The sequence below is a fragment of the Salvia hispanica genome, chromosome 3, assembly GCF_023119035.1.
Source record: "Salvia hispanica cultivar TCC Black 2014 chromosome 3, UniMelb_Shisp_WGS_1.0, whole genome shotgun sequence".
In the NCBI taxonomy this organism is placed as follows: Eukaryota; Viridiplantae; Streptophyta; class Magnoliopsida; order Lamiales; family Lamiaceae; genus Salvia; species Salvia hispanica.
Genome location: NC_062967.1, coordinates 4,854,124 through 4,869,590, shown reverse-complemented (window position 1 = coordinate 4,869,590; position 15,467 = coordinate 4,854,124). Strand labels below are relative to the sequence as shown.

Sequence of the window (15,467 nt, the reverse complement as noted above, 5' to 3'; positions counted from 1 at the left end):
TTATGTTTTTATTACGATGGATAGTTTAAATATAGATTATCCATCATAATATATAAAATATAATTATAATTATAATTGTAGTTACATAGAGTATTATACTCATTCATTATAATAATAAATATATTACTTATTATATTATAATTATAATATTTATGGATATTATAATTGATAAATTTTATAAATTAAAATTGCACTATAACTTTGTTGATTAATTATTAATTTATAAAATATAATAATTATTATTTATTATGTGTTATATTGTATAATTATATTTTAACTATTTAATAAATTATTATAAAATATAGTTATAATTATGATAATTTTAATTATAATTATTTATTATATTGAAATTAAGGAGTATGATTTATAATTTTAAATTATTTTAAAACATTATAATCACTAATACTAATAATAATAATAATAAACTATACTATATTGTATTAAATATGTAAGAATTCTAAAACTGGGAAAAAGAATACCTAAGAAAATCCTGGAATGTTGTACTAACTTTCCTTGTTTTCGGATTCTGATTACTTTTCCCGTTTGATTAAAAATCCAACAATACAGGAATTTAAAATTTAAGGAATCAGATTACTTTTCCAGACAGAATCCTGCCAACCAAACATGACCTTAAAGTATTAGTTTTATAATAAAATGTGATTATGAATGAGTTAGTAGAATATGAGGTCCAATACCGTAAAAGTGAAATGGGACAAATTATGTGGGACGGCTCGAAATGGAATATTGGGTCAAATTATCTGGAACGGAGGGAGTATAATTTAATTTGATTTAGTGCTGTATCATACCTATATCCTACTATCTAATAATCTACAAAAATCTCTTGAGAATGAAGAGGGAGTGATGGTCGATGAACCATAACCACCGGCCCCATGACACTCTACGAAGATGTCATTGATCTCATGATGCGGTAGTTCTGTCATGTGCAGAATTTTTGCTCAATATATGAGTCTATTATTCTTCCCTCTCTCCTAACATGTAGATTTTCATTTTTGTTTCGGGTATATTGTAATGTGTGTTAGGCTGATTTTTTAAAGGGGTATTGGTACCTAATATCACGTAAATCTCAAAAAGTTGGGGGTTTTCCCACGAACTTTGAAATTGGCAAATAATATCACGAACTTTATCCCGAGTTTGTTATTTTCCACCAATGAAATTTTTTTGGCTATATTAATAGACCGAAGAACAAATTTGAAGGGTGTGCTTCAAGAAAAACTATTCTCAAAGCTAAAAATCTTGAAACTCTCGAGGTTGTTGTCGAGAAATTACAAGAAAAATGATATTATTTGCCGGAAATTTTTTATTGGTGGGAAATAACAAACTCGGGGTAAAGTTCGTGATATTATTTGCCAATTTAAAAGTTCGTAGGAAAAATTCAACTTTTTAAAAATTCCATAATATTAGATGTGAATATTCCTTTTTCAAATCATGTTGGCTTAAACGTGAATTAATATATGGGCTTTTGGAATTATTTAGGGTGGTAAAATGGGCTCGTAACCATGTAAATGGATCGGCTCATATGAGGCTTCAAGTGGACTGCCAATTTGGGCCCATTTAGACGCGTTCGGCCCAATACTTGGTTCAAACGTACACTTAAAAATTTCATACTAATATCCCAATTTCCTAATTTAATTATCATCCAAATCACATAAGCACATTAAAATTTATAGTAAAATGAAAAAGAAGTATGCTGGGTTCTACTTTTCACTGTCAACATTCTGATATATCCATATTTAAGTAATGGGTTCATTATTCATGGAATTCTAAGCTAGTTTAATTAATGGCACTGTTAAAAACATCTAAACTTAAATTACACGTCGCCTGACTATATTGTAACTTTATTGCATATATTATTCTATATTTTCGAATAAATTTAAAAATATATTTTTTCTACAGCCAACTATAGTGTGACTATTGTTGCATTATTCCGTAAATATATATGGTACTACATGGTCCCCAATATACAGCAATTGAATTTTAGGTCATATAGTAATAATTGAAGTCTTATGCATAGAAACGATTGGATAAATAAATGTGGTTGATGTGATGAAAGGATGAAGAGGAAGATGACTTAAATGAAGTAAGGAAAATAGACATGAAGGAAAAAGCAAGAAGCCAATTTCAAAAATAAAGTACTCCAGTCAACATCTTCATTAATTCACACATGCCCATTATTGAAAACCTGCAATTAAAGTTAATTAGTTAAATAAAGTAAGATAAATTAACATGAATGAAAAGTATAAAAGCCAATTTGAAAAGAGAAAAATAATCAACATCTTTATTAATTCACACATGCCCATTATTGAAAACCTGCAATTAAATGTTACTATTAGGAAATAGTCAACATCCTTCATCACCTCATTTATTCCACTCGTTAATTTAACTGCTCATTTTCTTTTCTTTTTTCAAAATAAAAGAGTATATTTTCGGGAAATTTACCGAAAATATAACGTGATTAATTTTTATCACAATGACACTGTCACAATATTGATGTATATATTTTTCAAAAGTATGATTTATTTGCTCAGGCCATTTTTATTGGTCTTTAATACCATATTGTATTACTAATAATTTTAAAACAATCAATTACATTTTCTCTATTGATTTGTCCATCATGAACACATCATCCAATCGGTCTAAATAGAGGCTGCCATCCTCGAGTGTCGACAATTAAGTATTGCAATAAAGGTCTAACGTAACATGACGTAGCATGCGCTTGGGTTCGTTGATCCAACAATAATTTAGCACATATTTTAGCTCATAATTCTTTCCGTTTTCTACTTTTAATGATTTGATATTTTATTCTAAACTACTATTAATAAAATAAAGATAACCTAAGAGCATCCGCAATGGTCGGTAGGGGCCTCCACAATGGCGGCTAGCCGATCGGCTAGCGTTTCGGCCAGCGACGAGCGATCGGCAAGCCCACGCCGATCCGCTCGCCGATTTTGCGCTGGCCGATTGCAATGGTTCGGCTAGCCGATCGGCCAGCGCGACAAATCGGCTAGCCGATCGCTAGCCGACCATTGCGGATGCTCTAAACGTTATCTCCACAAAAATGAACTCATCATATTCTTTATTTACATAAGTTTCTTATGATGAGCCCAATCTTGAGTAAAACTATGAAACTAAAGTCCATTCTATAAAATTTTCATGAACCTGGGCCATATATATTAAAGAGTAAAGGTTAAAACTGGTCCTGGTCAAAACTGGTCATGAACATATGGCCATTTTACGATTTTGGTTATAAACTTTATCTTTTGATTTTTTTGATCCTGTACATTTTAAATCGGATCAAAATTGGTCCTCCGTTAACAATTCCATCAAATTTTAACGGTCAACATTTCTAATCTCAATTTTGACCGATTAAAGCTTTTAATTATGATTTTTTAACTCACTAATTATCATTAATTATTATTCTAATTTTTGACTCCTAATTTATGTTTTTCAAGATTTGTAGAAGGTGTTAGCTGTGGGGCAGGCGAATCCGGCTGAGGTGGTGGTGCAAGAGGAGGACTTGACGGGGGTGAATTGGGCTGAGGTGGCGGTACAAGAGAGGACTTGTCGGAGGTGAATTGGGCTGAGGTGGTAGTGATGGTGGAGAAGGAGCAGCGGAGGGGGAGGTGAATTTGGGAGGGAGATGCAGATGCCATATCACTAATCAAATTCTACCATTCCTTCTATGTCATCGGACCACTGCTCCAGCCCATGCGCCTCCACAAAGCTCTGCTTCCCCTTCGCCGCCACAAACACCTTTGCACCACCACCACCACTCACCTCCGCCCCACCTCTATCAATGTTGTTGAGGGAGGGGGAGGCAGATGAGCTCTCCGGTGGCGGCGCTTACAGTTGCGGAGGGGGCGGAGGCGGAGATGGAATTCGAAGGAGATGCAGATGCCGTTCATGATTGATTTGGAATTTCTCTCTTTTTTTTTTTAAATAATTAATGATATAATTAGTGACTTAAAAATCATAATTAAAAGCTTTAATCGGTCAAAATTGAGATTAGAAACATTGACCGTTAAAATTTAACGGAATTGTTAACAGACCAATTGTGATCCGATTTGAAATGTACAGGACCAAAAAATTCAAAAGATAAAGTTTATGACCAAAATCATAAAATGGTAATACATTCGGGACCAGTTTTGGCCTTTACTCTATATTAAAACAGTGTAGATTCCAACAAAAACTTTTTACTGAAGTTTTTTTAAAAATTATTTTGTTTACTTCTTTTTCTCTTGTTTTCTCCTTCACATTTATTTCTTCCATTTGAAAATTTATGTAGTTTCACTTATGATTAATCACGACAAAGAGCTTTAATTTGATACATGTGCCTAAATAATAAATTAAAAAGTAAGTACAGATTTCTAGAATTTAGAAAGTTTAAACTTAGTCAACTATTTTTGCTTTCATTATTTGAAAAATCTTACATTTCCATGCTTTTATTATTTTCTTTTATTTATTCAAGCGATTTTTTTTGGAAGTATAATAAGGTAATTTGAATCATGAAATTATTTATGTTCTTTTGAAGTATCACGTCATATAATAAAATACTACATCATGAATTTAATAGTACTAACATTTTTCTACCATTGTAATATTTTATAAATACAGTTTTACACAGCAAAAAAACCAGACACATTCCAATCTGGTAAAGTCCAACAACACCCTAACTAAAAAAAAGCACCATCCCTTAGAATAAAAATGAAGAGGTTTGGAGCTCAGCAACAACCAGTTAGCAATGTCACTCTACTTCACTACAACTCCTCCGCCTCTATCTCTTCCACACCCTCCCTCTCACGCCCCTGACGGCCCAAACGGGACGGGGGCCGGTCCACCGACAGTGTCCCCTCGAGCACCTTCACCACCTCCCCAATCGAAGGCCTCAGAAACGGCTGCTGCTGCATACACCAGAACGAGATTCTCGCGATCCTCTCCATTGCCTCCACGTCGTCGTCTCGCCCCAGCTCCTCGACTATCCTGTCGACGCTCTCTCCCGCGACGTCTCTCTTGCAAGTGACGATCTGCAGGAGCATCTCCCCGAGCATGTACATGTCGCGCTCCGATGGGGACTCGGACGACGAGGGGTGAGGCGAGAGGAACTCCTCGAGCCCGAAATCAGTCAGCTTAGGGTTCATGTTCTCGTCGAGCAGCACGTTCTCAAGCTTCAGGTTTCCGTGGGTTATGCATTTCTGGCACTCCGAGTGTAAGTAGGCGAGCCCCCTCGCCACGCCTAGGGCAATGTCGGGTTTCTTGTGGCGCCAAACGCGCTGCTTCTGGTCCTCTGTGGACCCGAACAGCCACTTCTCTAACGAGCCGTTTGGGACGTACTCGTAGATCAGACACTTGTTTCCTGGCTCGAAGCAGAACCCTTTCACGGAGACGAGGTTCCTGTGGTGCGTGCCACTCAACGTGGTGACCTTGACACGGAACTCCTTCTCCGAGACAACGACGTCTCTCAAGATTTTGGCAACTATGGGAGTCTTGTTTGGGAGCACACCTCTGAAAACTGAGGTTCCAATCTGATTACCAAAGTTGTTTGTCAATTCCTTGACTTCCTCAAAAGATAATCTGATCAGCACACTGTAATGTGGATTCATCTGAGCATCTTTGCCAAAAGGAATCCTCGTCCGAACCTTTAGCTTTCGCCTCCGGTAGAGAATCCCGAAAACTAGGACTTGAAAGCTCAATATCACCAAGACAGTGAGCAGAACCACCACTGCAATAGCCCCGGCTAGCCACCTACCGTCCCCTCCCCTGGCCTCAGGGCTGCCCGGCTCAGTGCTTCTGTGGCGTCTCGCGTTCTGAGTTGGAACAGCGAGGGGGACTGAGCACACTTTCAAGAAAGACACAGCATGGATGTAAGCAGTCTTATATCCACTGATAAACATCGTCTGTTTTATGGTGCACCGGCCCGAGCCATCATTCATCGAGGTTGCAGCAATGCAGGTGGAGTCATTCACGCAGCGCTCTCTGCATGCTGCCTCACTCAACGACATCTCAAGATCGTGTGATGGATAGAGGCCGTAGAGAACCGTCTGTTTCAACACCAAAATGCTCGTATTCATCCTGCAATTTCCCAAGTCAGCCATTCTCTTGCACCCAGCACCACCAGCAACCGACGCACCAATGCTAGATTCTAAGGAATCTGAGGACAAACAGTCACACACGGGTGATGAGGAGTTATACCCACAAACACTATAAGAACCACACGAGCCAAACACGGAGCACTGGTCCTTAACCGCTTGCCAAACTGCTCTCCATCCACGACCATCACCACCCCATGAGTACATCCTCAAGTTCCCATCTCTGTCAATCCTAAGGTGTCTGAACCTCGTGGAGTTGTCACCAAGATCTTCGGGGGCAACGGACCAGACAACCTTGCCACGATCATCATATAACCCCAGAATGCCACTAGAGTCGAACCTAGCTTCCTTAGAGCCAATGGGTGTCTTCCAATAGGTCACATTGTGCTCCCACACAAGTGCAAGCTCACCACCCTTCCTAATCACCAAATTGTAGTAACTGGAGATCAATCTTGTTGGAAGGGCCCTAAGGCTTTGAGGGAAACGAATGGATTGGCCCGGGAGCAACGTGTTCGTGGGGCTACCAAAGCTCTCCCAAACAATCTCATCTTTGCTACTCAAGAGTACTAGGTTTCCACTGTCCAAAAGACTAGCTTTTTCCACACCTAAATTGGAGGTATTGCTACTCCACAGAGTGACTCTACTTGAATTATTGATCAAAACCAGCCTCCCATCCATGGAAAACCTAAATGTGGAATTTGCAGGAACCCTAATTCCACTACCAACAGTCCAAACAGGCAAATTTGCAGCTTTATCACCCAGATTATACATAATCCCAACCATATATTCATCACCACCATCACCATCTACCTCCAAGAAACCAAATGCAAAAGCCCCATTTTCAGACACCCAAATCTTATCCCTATCAGAAGCATTAACCTCAAAACCAATAGGCACAGAAGCAACAGTAGAAGCCTCACAAAACACACCACAAAATACAGAGCAGAAAAACAGTAGCACAACAGGCACACAACTGCACCTAGTCAAACAACACATTCTAAGATTCTTACCATCAGATTTCTTGGCACATACCCCAGGAAGCAGCTGTCTGAGCCAAGAAAAAACCATTTCAGCTGCAAGAAATGCAGATTGAAGAAACCCCTCTCCACAGTTTTACAAAGGAGTTTGAAATCTGAGGTGGATATGATGAAAAGGATAAAAAGGGGGTGAGTATATTTTCTAGCAGAGGCCTTTTCATGAGAAAAAGTAACAGGGAAAGGCAGGAAAATGAAAAAAAGATTGAATCTTGAGAGGTGCAAGATTTGTAATAATGGGGGAGGAGAAAGAAAACAAGATTCACAAAACTTTTATGTGAGAGAACCAAGATTCTCGTAGGCTGAGTTTGCTCCCACTAAAACATACCAATGTCTACTTTTTATGTGATCTTTTTAAATTTCTTGGATTGAACACTGCTTCAGCATGCTTTGACACGAGCAGTCATCTCTCTTAATTAAATATTGCTCTATCCATGTGAATTTCAAAGCCTTTGATTTGCCTACCTAATCAAGCTGTAGAAATCCACAATTTTTTTTATTTAATTCCTTTTAATTTGTTTCATGACAGAGAAATCCACCATTAGTCTGAATGGTCCCTCTCAAGCCATTTGACCAACAAAAAGGGTTAAATAAATATTTAGTATAAATAACTAATTAGTTTTAAGTTTTAACACTATTTGAAAGTCTTGAAATTCAGAAAAGTGTAATAGGCCAAATTAGGCAATACATGACATGGGTAGATAGTAAAGATCACTCAATCAATCTCTAAATATAATCAAAATGAAAAACAATAATCTCAGCATATGTGGTCACACGCAAAGAGAGGACCACAGCATTTGAGAACATACAAAGAACATTTAAATCATAGGACCCCATTCACTAAATCTGGTAAAAATTGGGAGGTAGTAATAAATTGGCCATGAATTTAATCATCAGAAAGCATAGCCACAAATAATAATCACTCACTACATTGGTATTCTTGCTTCACCCAATAAAGATTGCATTTTTATCTATATAAAATTTGTTTAAGACATGGGTGACTTTACCTCTTGGAACTGGGTCTTAAATTTTTAAAAGAAATGCATTTTGAACATGAAATGCTTTTGCACTTAATCAAATACAGGGCCCATTGCAGTAAGGGACAATAATTCTTCAGTAATGCACTTGAGAAATGTCAAGAATTTGAAATGTGTTAGGGTAAAAGGTCTGGGGTAATAACAGAATATTGAAGAGGATCCAATGTAGTAACTAAATTATTATTCTTTTTAACAAAGGGGATTATTTATTTATTTATTTATTTTGATTAGGGAAGGAGTGGTTCGTGGGGAACAGGCTCCACTTTTTAGATTTTAGGAGAATTTTGAGGTTTTGTTTGTTTGCCTTTGGACAACTCCTATCACACTGCCTTTTTTTCTGGCTACCACTTTCTTCCATAACTCATATACATATATTCATATAATTTACATATAATCCTTATATTTTTACTTATAAAGTTAATGGTCATAGAATAGGGCCAAGTCTATTTGACTTGGTTGACAAATAACGACATCTTAGTTGGTAAAACGGTTTTTCTTTAATTTGGAGTTTCGACTTACGACAATGTACGTGTGTAAATGGAAAATTACTATCGATCATCTTTTAGAGAAAGTTTTAGTTGATTTCATTGTTTTATTTTAATAGCAAGGAAGCTCTTGAATTATTTACCAATACTTAATCTTGGTTTGGTTGAATTGAGGGGAAAATGGCTTTCTTTTTCACCCTCACTTGAGGGGTTTACTGCTTAAATTGCACCCTTCAAAATGCAGGAAAAAAAAAAAGTATAAGCATTTTAAGGAATAAAGAAACTGAGAACAAATATGTAGAAATGGGCTTGGGCCAATCAAATAATTGTGGGGTTTCAATTATTAGATAACTCTGTATAGCTTCAATATAAATTCAATATATTTGATTCATCTGAAGCCACAAATTGTGTTAGGCCATTTTTTGTGGGGTGAATTATTTACAAAAATTAGAAAGTGTTAATAAAATTAGTTACAATTTACTGGGGTCTTTTTTGGCAGTAGCCTAGTAATAATTATTATGCACCCTATGGGAATAATATTTTCAAATTGTCATCATTAATGCTATATAATTACTTACCACGATTCTCTTGTGTCCAATCTACACCACAAGCAAAATCGATAAGGTGTTGAAACAATTGCATTTGGTAAAGTGATTTTCTTTACTAGCTATCAATTTTCTTGAATGGCTGTGAATTTAGGGGTGGGTCGATACGATATATCGTATCGAAAACGTTGTATCGTGTATTGTATTGAAAATATCGATATGAAAAAATTTCATATCGTTATCGTATCGAAAGTTTCGATATATCGAACTTTCGATATAAAAAAATTTCATATTGTTATCGTATCGATATTTCGATATATCGTACTGAAATTCGATATATCGTTAAATATCGACATATATCGAAAATTTCGATATATATCGAAAATAAAATATCGTATTTTCGATATAAAACGATATATCGCGATATAAGGAAATTCATATCGTTATCGTATCGAAAACCTACGATACGATATCGTATCGTATCGAAAATTACGATATATCGAAAATTCGATAATTTTTCGATATTTTTCATTACGATACGAGCGATATATCATTTTTTCGATATTTTTCCCCAGCCCTAGAATTAACTAGTAGCTTTTTAAAATTTCATTTGGTGAATTGGAAAATTGATTTTGTTTATTAATGGCCTGTCAACTGCCATAACTCTTTTTGTTTTTTGCTTTGACATGCATGCATGTCCATAATCTTTTTGTCTAGAGAAAGTCTATTTATATTCCATATATGAACTCCATTTCCCTTCACAGATTTGTCCTCACAAACCTAAGATTCATTGTGCTGCTTTAATTCACATCAAACTAATTGTCGCTTAACCTTAACCAAAAGGATGATGCAGATTCATGAATATACACAAGAAAACATGATTCACATGGCCATTCCTTTAGAGAGATATAGCATATGAATATAAAGAGTAAATGGAAACTATACTCAAGAAAATGGATGAATGATTGGGATGTAATGCAATCATATAAAAAAAAGGCATGGAGCAATCATGCAATTTTTTTAATACGTTCCAAGTAAAATAAGCCTTTCTAATGTTAATAAAAAAAATAAAAAAATGCAGGGTTGTTCGTGAAAAACCCTTAGCAATAATCATGAGAACTAGACATTCATGAACTTAAATTATTACGTAGAATACGTTATGATTGCAGATCTTGAAGGGATATAGTAGTCTATATTCGATTTTGTGTCTGTACTTGCTACTGTCCTTGTATTTGGATTTAAGTGACAATACAACCTGGCATTTTTCTAACATTAATTAACTTTTGTATTAATTAAAATATATTAGTAGTAGCTAGTAGTTATCACAGTTTTTCTTAAGATAAATTACATGTTATATCATAAACTATTGTTAATCACAAAATAATACGCACTCCATAAAGACCATCTAATTAATACCAACAAAAAATACCCCGCGTGTACTTTATTGTGATTATCAATGTTATTTCAAAGTTTGGGATATTTTTGTTAAACGACCAAGCATGTAATTAAGCTATACATTAATTTTAGTTTTTCCCTTTAAAAAATTTATAAAAATGTGGTGCGATTTAATTATAGTTTAAAATACTCACAGCCATAAATTTTGGGCATTTTTCTTGCCTTAGCATTTGGTAACAAACTAAGTAGCTATTTTTGTATAGTATTAATGTTTATATCTGTATTTTTGCACGTCTTATGTATGGATTATCATCGCATCACAGCTCATGTAGAACTTCTACAGACTGTGCATGTTGATGTAAACAATAATAGTAATAACATTTTAAGTGAATACTGTTTTCCTTTATAAAGTGAATTTCTTAAAGTAATTAATTAGTTTGGTATGAGAATCCTGGTGGATAAACCTGCATTAATTCTTGCTCCTCATTTCCCTTGATTCAAACAAAAAATTGACCAGCTAATCAATATTTATTTCTTTCAATTTTTCGGGAAAAAAATTATTTTTTCTATGACTCACCTTGTTTTTGGTATTTATACATCAGATTGACTTGGTCTTTTGCTTTCCATTTTAGAAGCTTCTCTATTAATTGAGGATAAAAAATACGGATGGGTTTTTAAAACGATTGGTACGATTTATATTAAAATTGACACCTAATTTGAAATTTTGAACATGCCACACACTCCCAAATTTGTGACTGTAAGTCCTGAAACAAAACAATTGTTTAATGCATACTACTATAGTACTATTATTTGATGAAATAATTTTCTTGAAGTGATTGAGATCATCCATGGTTTGGACCCCTTCTTCAACCGGTATATCAACTTCTTAATTTTAACTACTAGTACTTCCAAAGCGTGTGTTTTCCGTATTATACTTTTTATTATTAAACTCTTTATAATATTGTGGCAAGAAACGCACCACTTTCTTGAAAATTTGTGAGATTATACTAGGACATTGTCTACAAATTATATGAACGATTAAAAAATGACAGAAACTTGTACATCTAATTCACACAACATTTGTCAAACACGAAGCTAGAGTTGACTTTGAAGAAAAAAAAAACTAAAGCAAAAGGAGTCAACTTAACACAAACTGCTGGAAATTTGGTGGTAGTAGTTATCCCTAGAGCTTGTTCAAATTTATGATGAACGGCCGATTTGGAAGCCGGTCCCACAAGTCCGTCATAAATATACACATGACATGTACTAACGGAATAAACCTCGACATTGGTCTCAAAATTATAGTCATACTAACCACATGATGCCTTAAAATTTTGCAACGGACAGAGGTAGAATGGGATGCAATTGGAGAAAGAATCACATTTTCCTTTGATCATATATTAGTTACATTGTCAAAATATATATACTACATATATACAACCTACATCCTTGTTCTAGTGTTTCTATACTATATTTGAAGAACAAAAATTATGTACATGATTAACCAAAATTGTGAAAAAATAAATAAATCATGGCTTAAATCAAAGAATCAACACTAATGCACTATCCTTCTATAACTAGCAAAGTGAATGCAGTGGTGAAGACTGTGTTTTTGAATGAGCACTAGTCCTGCAAGAGAGAATGCAGTCTGCTCGCTGCGATTCAGATGGAAACGGGGAGTCTGAACTCAGGCGTTTGATGCTTCGTGGAGAGAGCTTTACGTCTTCCAAGGCGCGTTCTTGGAGGCGCCAAGGGTAGTCTCTCACGCAGCCAATCCGAGGGCCTGCCCCGGTGCTCCAGTTCCAAGATAGCTGCTTTCCCAGTTGGAAAGACTTGCTCTCCTCTTCGGTTGGAGATTCATCAGAGCTTGATCTTTGGTTTTCAGTCATCAGCTTCTCGAACAAGCTGTCCTTGCAAGGTATCTCGAGGGCACTGAAGCCTTGACCGGTGGTGCTTTCTTCTGCATACTGAGGTTTATGTGATGATGTTGATGAAGATGCATTGTATAGGCTGTCTTCTTGTTCATCGGTGGAGTCAAGCTGCAAGCAGTGAGGCGAACGTATTGTTAGAAACACGAATCTTGATTAGTTCGCGACATCAAACAGACATGAAAGGGGTTGGTAGTTCTTCATACCTTGACATCACTGAGATCAACATTGTTCTCCCTGAGAAATGATATGAAGTTTTGGAAATTTTCTGGTGTTGGTTTGTAATGACCACTGTGAGGCCACACTGCCTGTTGAAAATTTCAGTAAATTAATTAGTTTAATGTCATAAGTCACATTCATAAAACACATAATTGTGAATTAGTGTACCTTCAAGACTCCGTTTTTGGCCACTATCCTCCCTGCAGCAAGTGTAGCACCGCCAGCCAAGAAACTCGAGTGTTGGAATGTTCCCTTCCTTTTCTTCCCAACATACAATGTCCTCGACGTGCTGAGGACAAAAATCCACTTACAAACCCTGGTGGTGTTGAGGGGCTCCCCCGTCTGCTTGTACAAGAGCCTCCCACCCTCAATCACAACTTCATACGCCTTCCGTTCCATCTATCATGCCAAAAACACAGCGAAATTTAGAACGCAAATCCTCTCAAAGACTAAATTTGGTTATGTACTGCTTATTGCAGAAATCTGAAGTGATCAAGGACTAATAGACATACCATGCCAAGATACTTGATGCACTGCTGATGAAGCTTCGAACGAGGGCACTTCTCGACAAGATTTATGTCTTTCCCTTCTCCTATATCTAGCCTACATAATTTCAAGTAACTAGTTAGTACAGTAAGATATATAAATCACATCTTCTTGGGAGCAAGATAAACATATGTAAAAGTTCAAAGATGCTCACCAATAAAAGAAGGGCTCTCTGCTTTGTGAATTCAGCCATTTAACATAATAGATATGGAGATTGTGGCCATAACGGTGCCGTGGATCAATCTGTTTGAAACCAAATTCAATCAAAATCAGTATAACTTCCCAATCAAATCAAGAATTACTAAAACAAAAGTTCAAAAAGTGGTGGATTTATTTACAGCTTCAAGCCAATGCTGCAAAGCAAGTTTCTGAGCTTTTCCATTCTTGGACAGCCCCTTTCCAACCTGCAGATTAGGCCAAATATGAACATTGTTAGGCACTTAATCAGAGCCATGTTTGTAATCAGTGTGTCACAATTCAACTCGAATTATACCTTTGCAGCCCTCGTTCGAGCCCTTGACCAACGCGAGATGGCAGTCTCGCGCCTGTCTATATCGAAGAAGGAAACGGAGCTATGCTTGAGCTCTGCAAAGTCTAGCAGCTTCCACCATCTCTGCTCAATGAGAACTGCACAATCAGCTAACTTTCTCCTGGTTCTGAAACTCTTGTAAACCTTCTGCAACTTTATAGCTGCCTCGTGTTTCGGAGAATGTGGGATTCTCCCCATCGATGATCCAGCCATAGGGCTCACCATATTATCATCTTCATCAAACATACATTTGCAGTCATCACACTCAACTTGTATGTGTTGGAGACTGATGGACTCAATACTAGGCTTATTAATCTTGTCATTGTTAATAAGATTTGCAGTGATGGATTGGAAAGAGTTGGCTAAGTCACAGTTAACCGTGGGAGGGATGGAACGACATACATCCATGCAATTCCAAAACAGCCAACAACACTTGCTTTCTTCTGCAAATGAATGAAAACAGAAACAAGGTTTATTTGTTTGGAATTTTGGATTGGTATAGGTTATGCTGCATTACACCAGAAATAAACAAGTTGGAAACAATTTGCAGGAGAGCAATAATCACTATTCACACACACATTTCAGACATAGACATAGTAGAGCCTAAAGCATCTAACTGCAGAGATTCAAAAAAAAAATACCTTTACACACCACCAATCAAGCAAAAAAGTTCAAGAAACGCAATGAAATGGGACACAATCCATGTGAAACAATCAAATATCAAAGCCCATGTGAAGAAAGAGATGAAAAGGCGGAATCTTTATACCTCAATGCAAGAGGATTTGGCAAGGAGCAAGCTTGGGGGAAAGAGAGAGATTTGAGAGGTAGTTGTGACTAGGCGTAAATTCTTTGAATGAAATGTTACTGTAGCCCTTTCTTGGTTTGATATTTACATATTTATGTAAGCTTATAAAGTTATATAGGAAGCGAGTTTGACACAGAGGCTGCGGTGGCTTGTGTGTGTGTGTGTGTGTGTGTGTGTGTGTGTGTGTGTGTGTGTGTGTGTGTGTGTGTGTGTGTGTGTGTGTGTGTGTGTGTGTGTGTGTGTGTGTGTGTGTGTGTGTGTGTGTGTGTGTGTGTGTGTGTGTGTGTGTGTGTGTGTGTGTGTGTGTGTGTGTGTGTGTGTGTGTGTGTGTGAGAGAGAGAGAGAGAGAGAGAGAGAGAGAGAGCACGTGGAAATAAGGAAAGGATTTCCTAGTATACTCTATTATTACAAAGATTTCCAATAATTTAAAATCGTAGTATTTGTTTTATTTTGATATTCGTGAGAATATGAAAAAATATTTTATTACAAATATGGAGTTAATTGATTGAGACATTTCAAAGTTCAAACTAATTTCCAGTTCAACCTTAGTGAAAAATTAATCGATCCATAAAAAGAGTAATGCGACCCTTTTCTTGATTTAGTTAAGTAAATAAACCAATAATAATCTCTATAACTTACTCCACAAGGATCTTGATTAGAAAATGTGGATGATAACTAAGTCTGCAATTTAACTTGGGGACCAATTATATTGACTTGGTTAGGTAATGATGCATTTGCTTTTAATAAATGGCTAGGGGATATGCATGTAAAATTTGGATAACAAATTTAAATTCAGAATAAATTTCAAAGAAAAGTATTAGGAAATTTCCATCAACTTTT

General features: G+C 36.3%; 3 protein-coding genes across 3 annotated transcripts in view; all 3 read right to left on the bottom strand.

Moving 5' to 3' along the window:
- The window catches only part of LOC125215835, a 6,142-nt gene extending 2,219 nt beyond the window's left edge, over nt 1-3,923 (bottom strand). The window contains exon 1 of the mRNA XM_048117404.1: nt 3,796-3,923. Coding sequence (XP_047973361.1) covers nt 3,796-3,923 — 128 coding nt within the window. The remainder of the gene's footprint in view (nt 1-3,795) is intronic.
- A 673-nt stretch (nt 3,924-4,596) lies between these two features.
- LOC125209169 (G-type lectin S-receptor-like serine/threonine-protein kinase SD3-1) lies at nt 4,597-7,507 on the bottom strand. Its single transcript, XM_048108779.1, has one exon. The coding sequence runs from the start codon at nt 7,170-7,172 to the stop codon at nt 4,776-4,778; it is 2,397 nt and encodes a 798-aa protein (XP_047964736.1). The 5' UTR covers nt 7,173-7,507; the 3' UTR covers nt 4,597-4,775.
- Nucleotides 7,508-11,965: 4,458 nt separating this feature from the next.
- Nucleotides 11,966-14,709, bottom strand: LOC125212524 (IQ domain-containing protein IQM2-like). Its single transcript, XM_048112721.1, has 8 exons — nt 14,589-14,709; nt 13,787-14,265; nt 13,632-13,697; nt 13,448-13,536; nt 13,260-13,350; nt 12,916-13,146; nt 12,735-12,836; nt 11,966-12,639 (listed from the first exon to the last, which is right to left on the bottom strand). The coding sequence occupies exons 2-8, from the start codon at nt 14,228-14,230 to the stop codon at nt 12,178-12,180; spliced, it is 1,485 nt and encodes a 494-aa protein (XP_047968678.1). The 5' UTR covers nt 14,231-14,265; nt 14,589-14,709; the 3' UTR covers nt 11,966-12,177.
- Nucleotides 14,710-15,467: the final 758 nt, after the last annotated feature.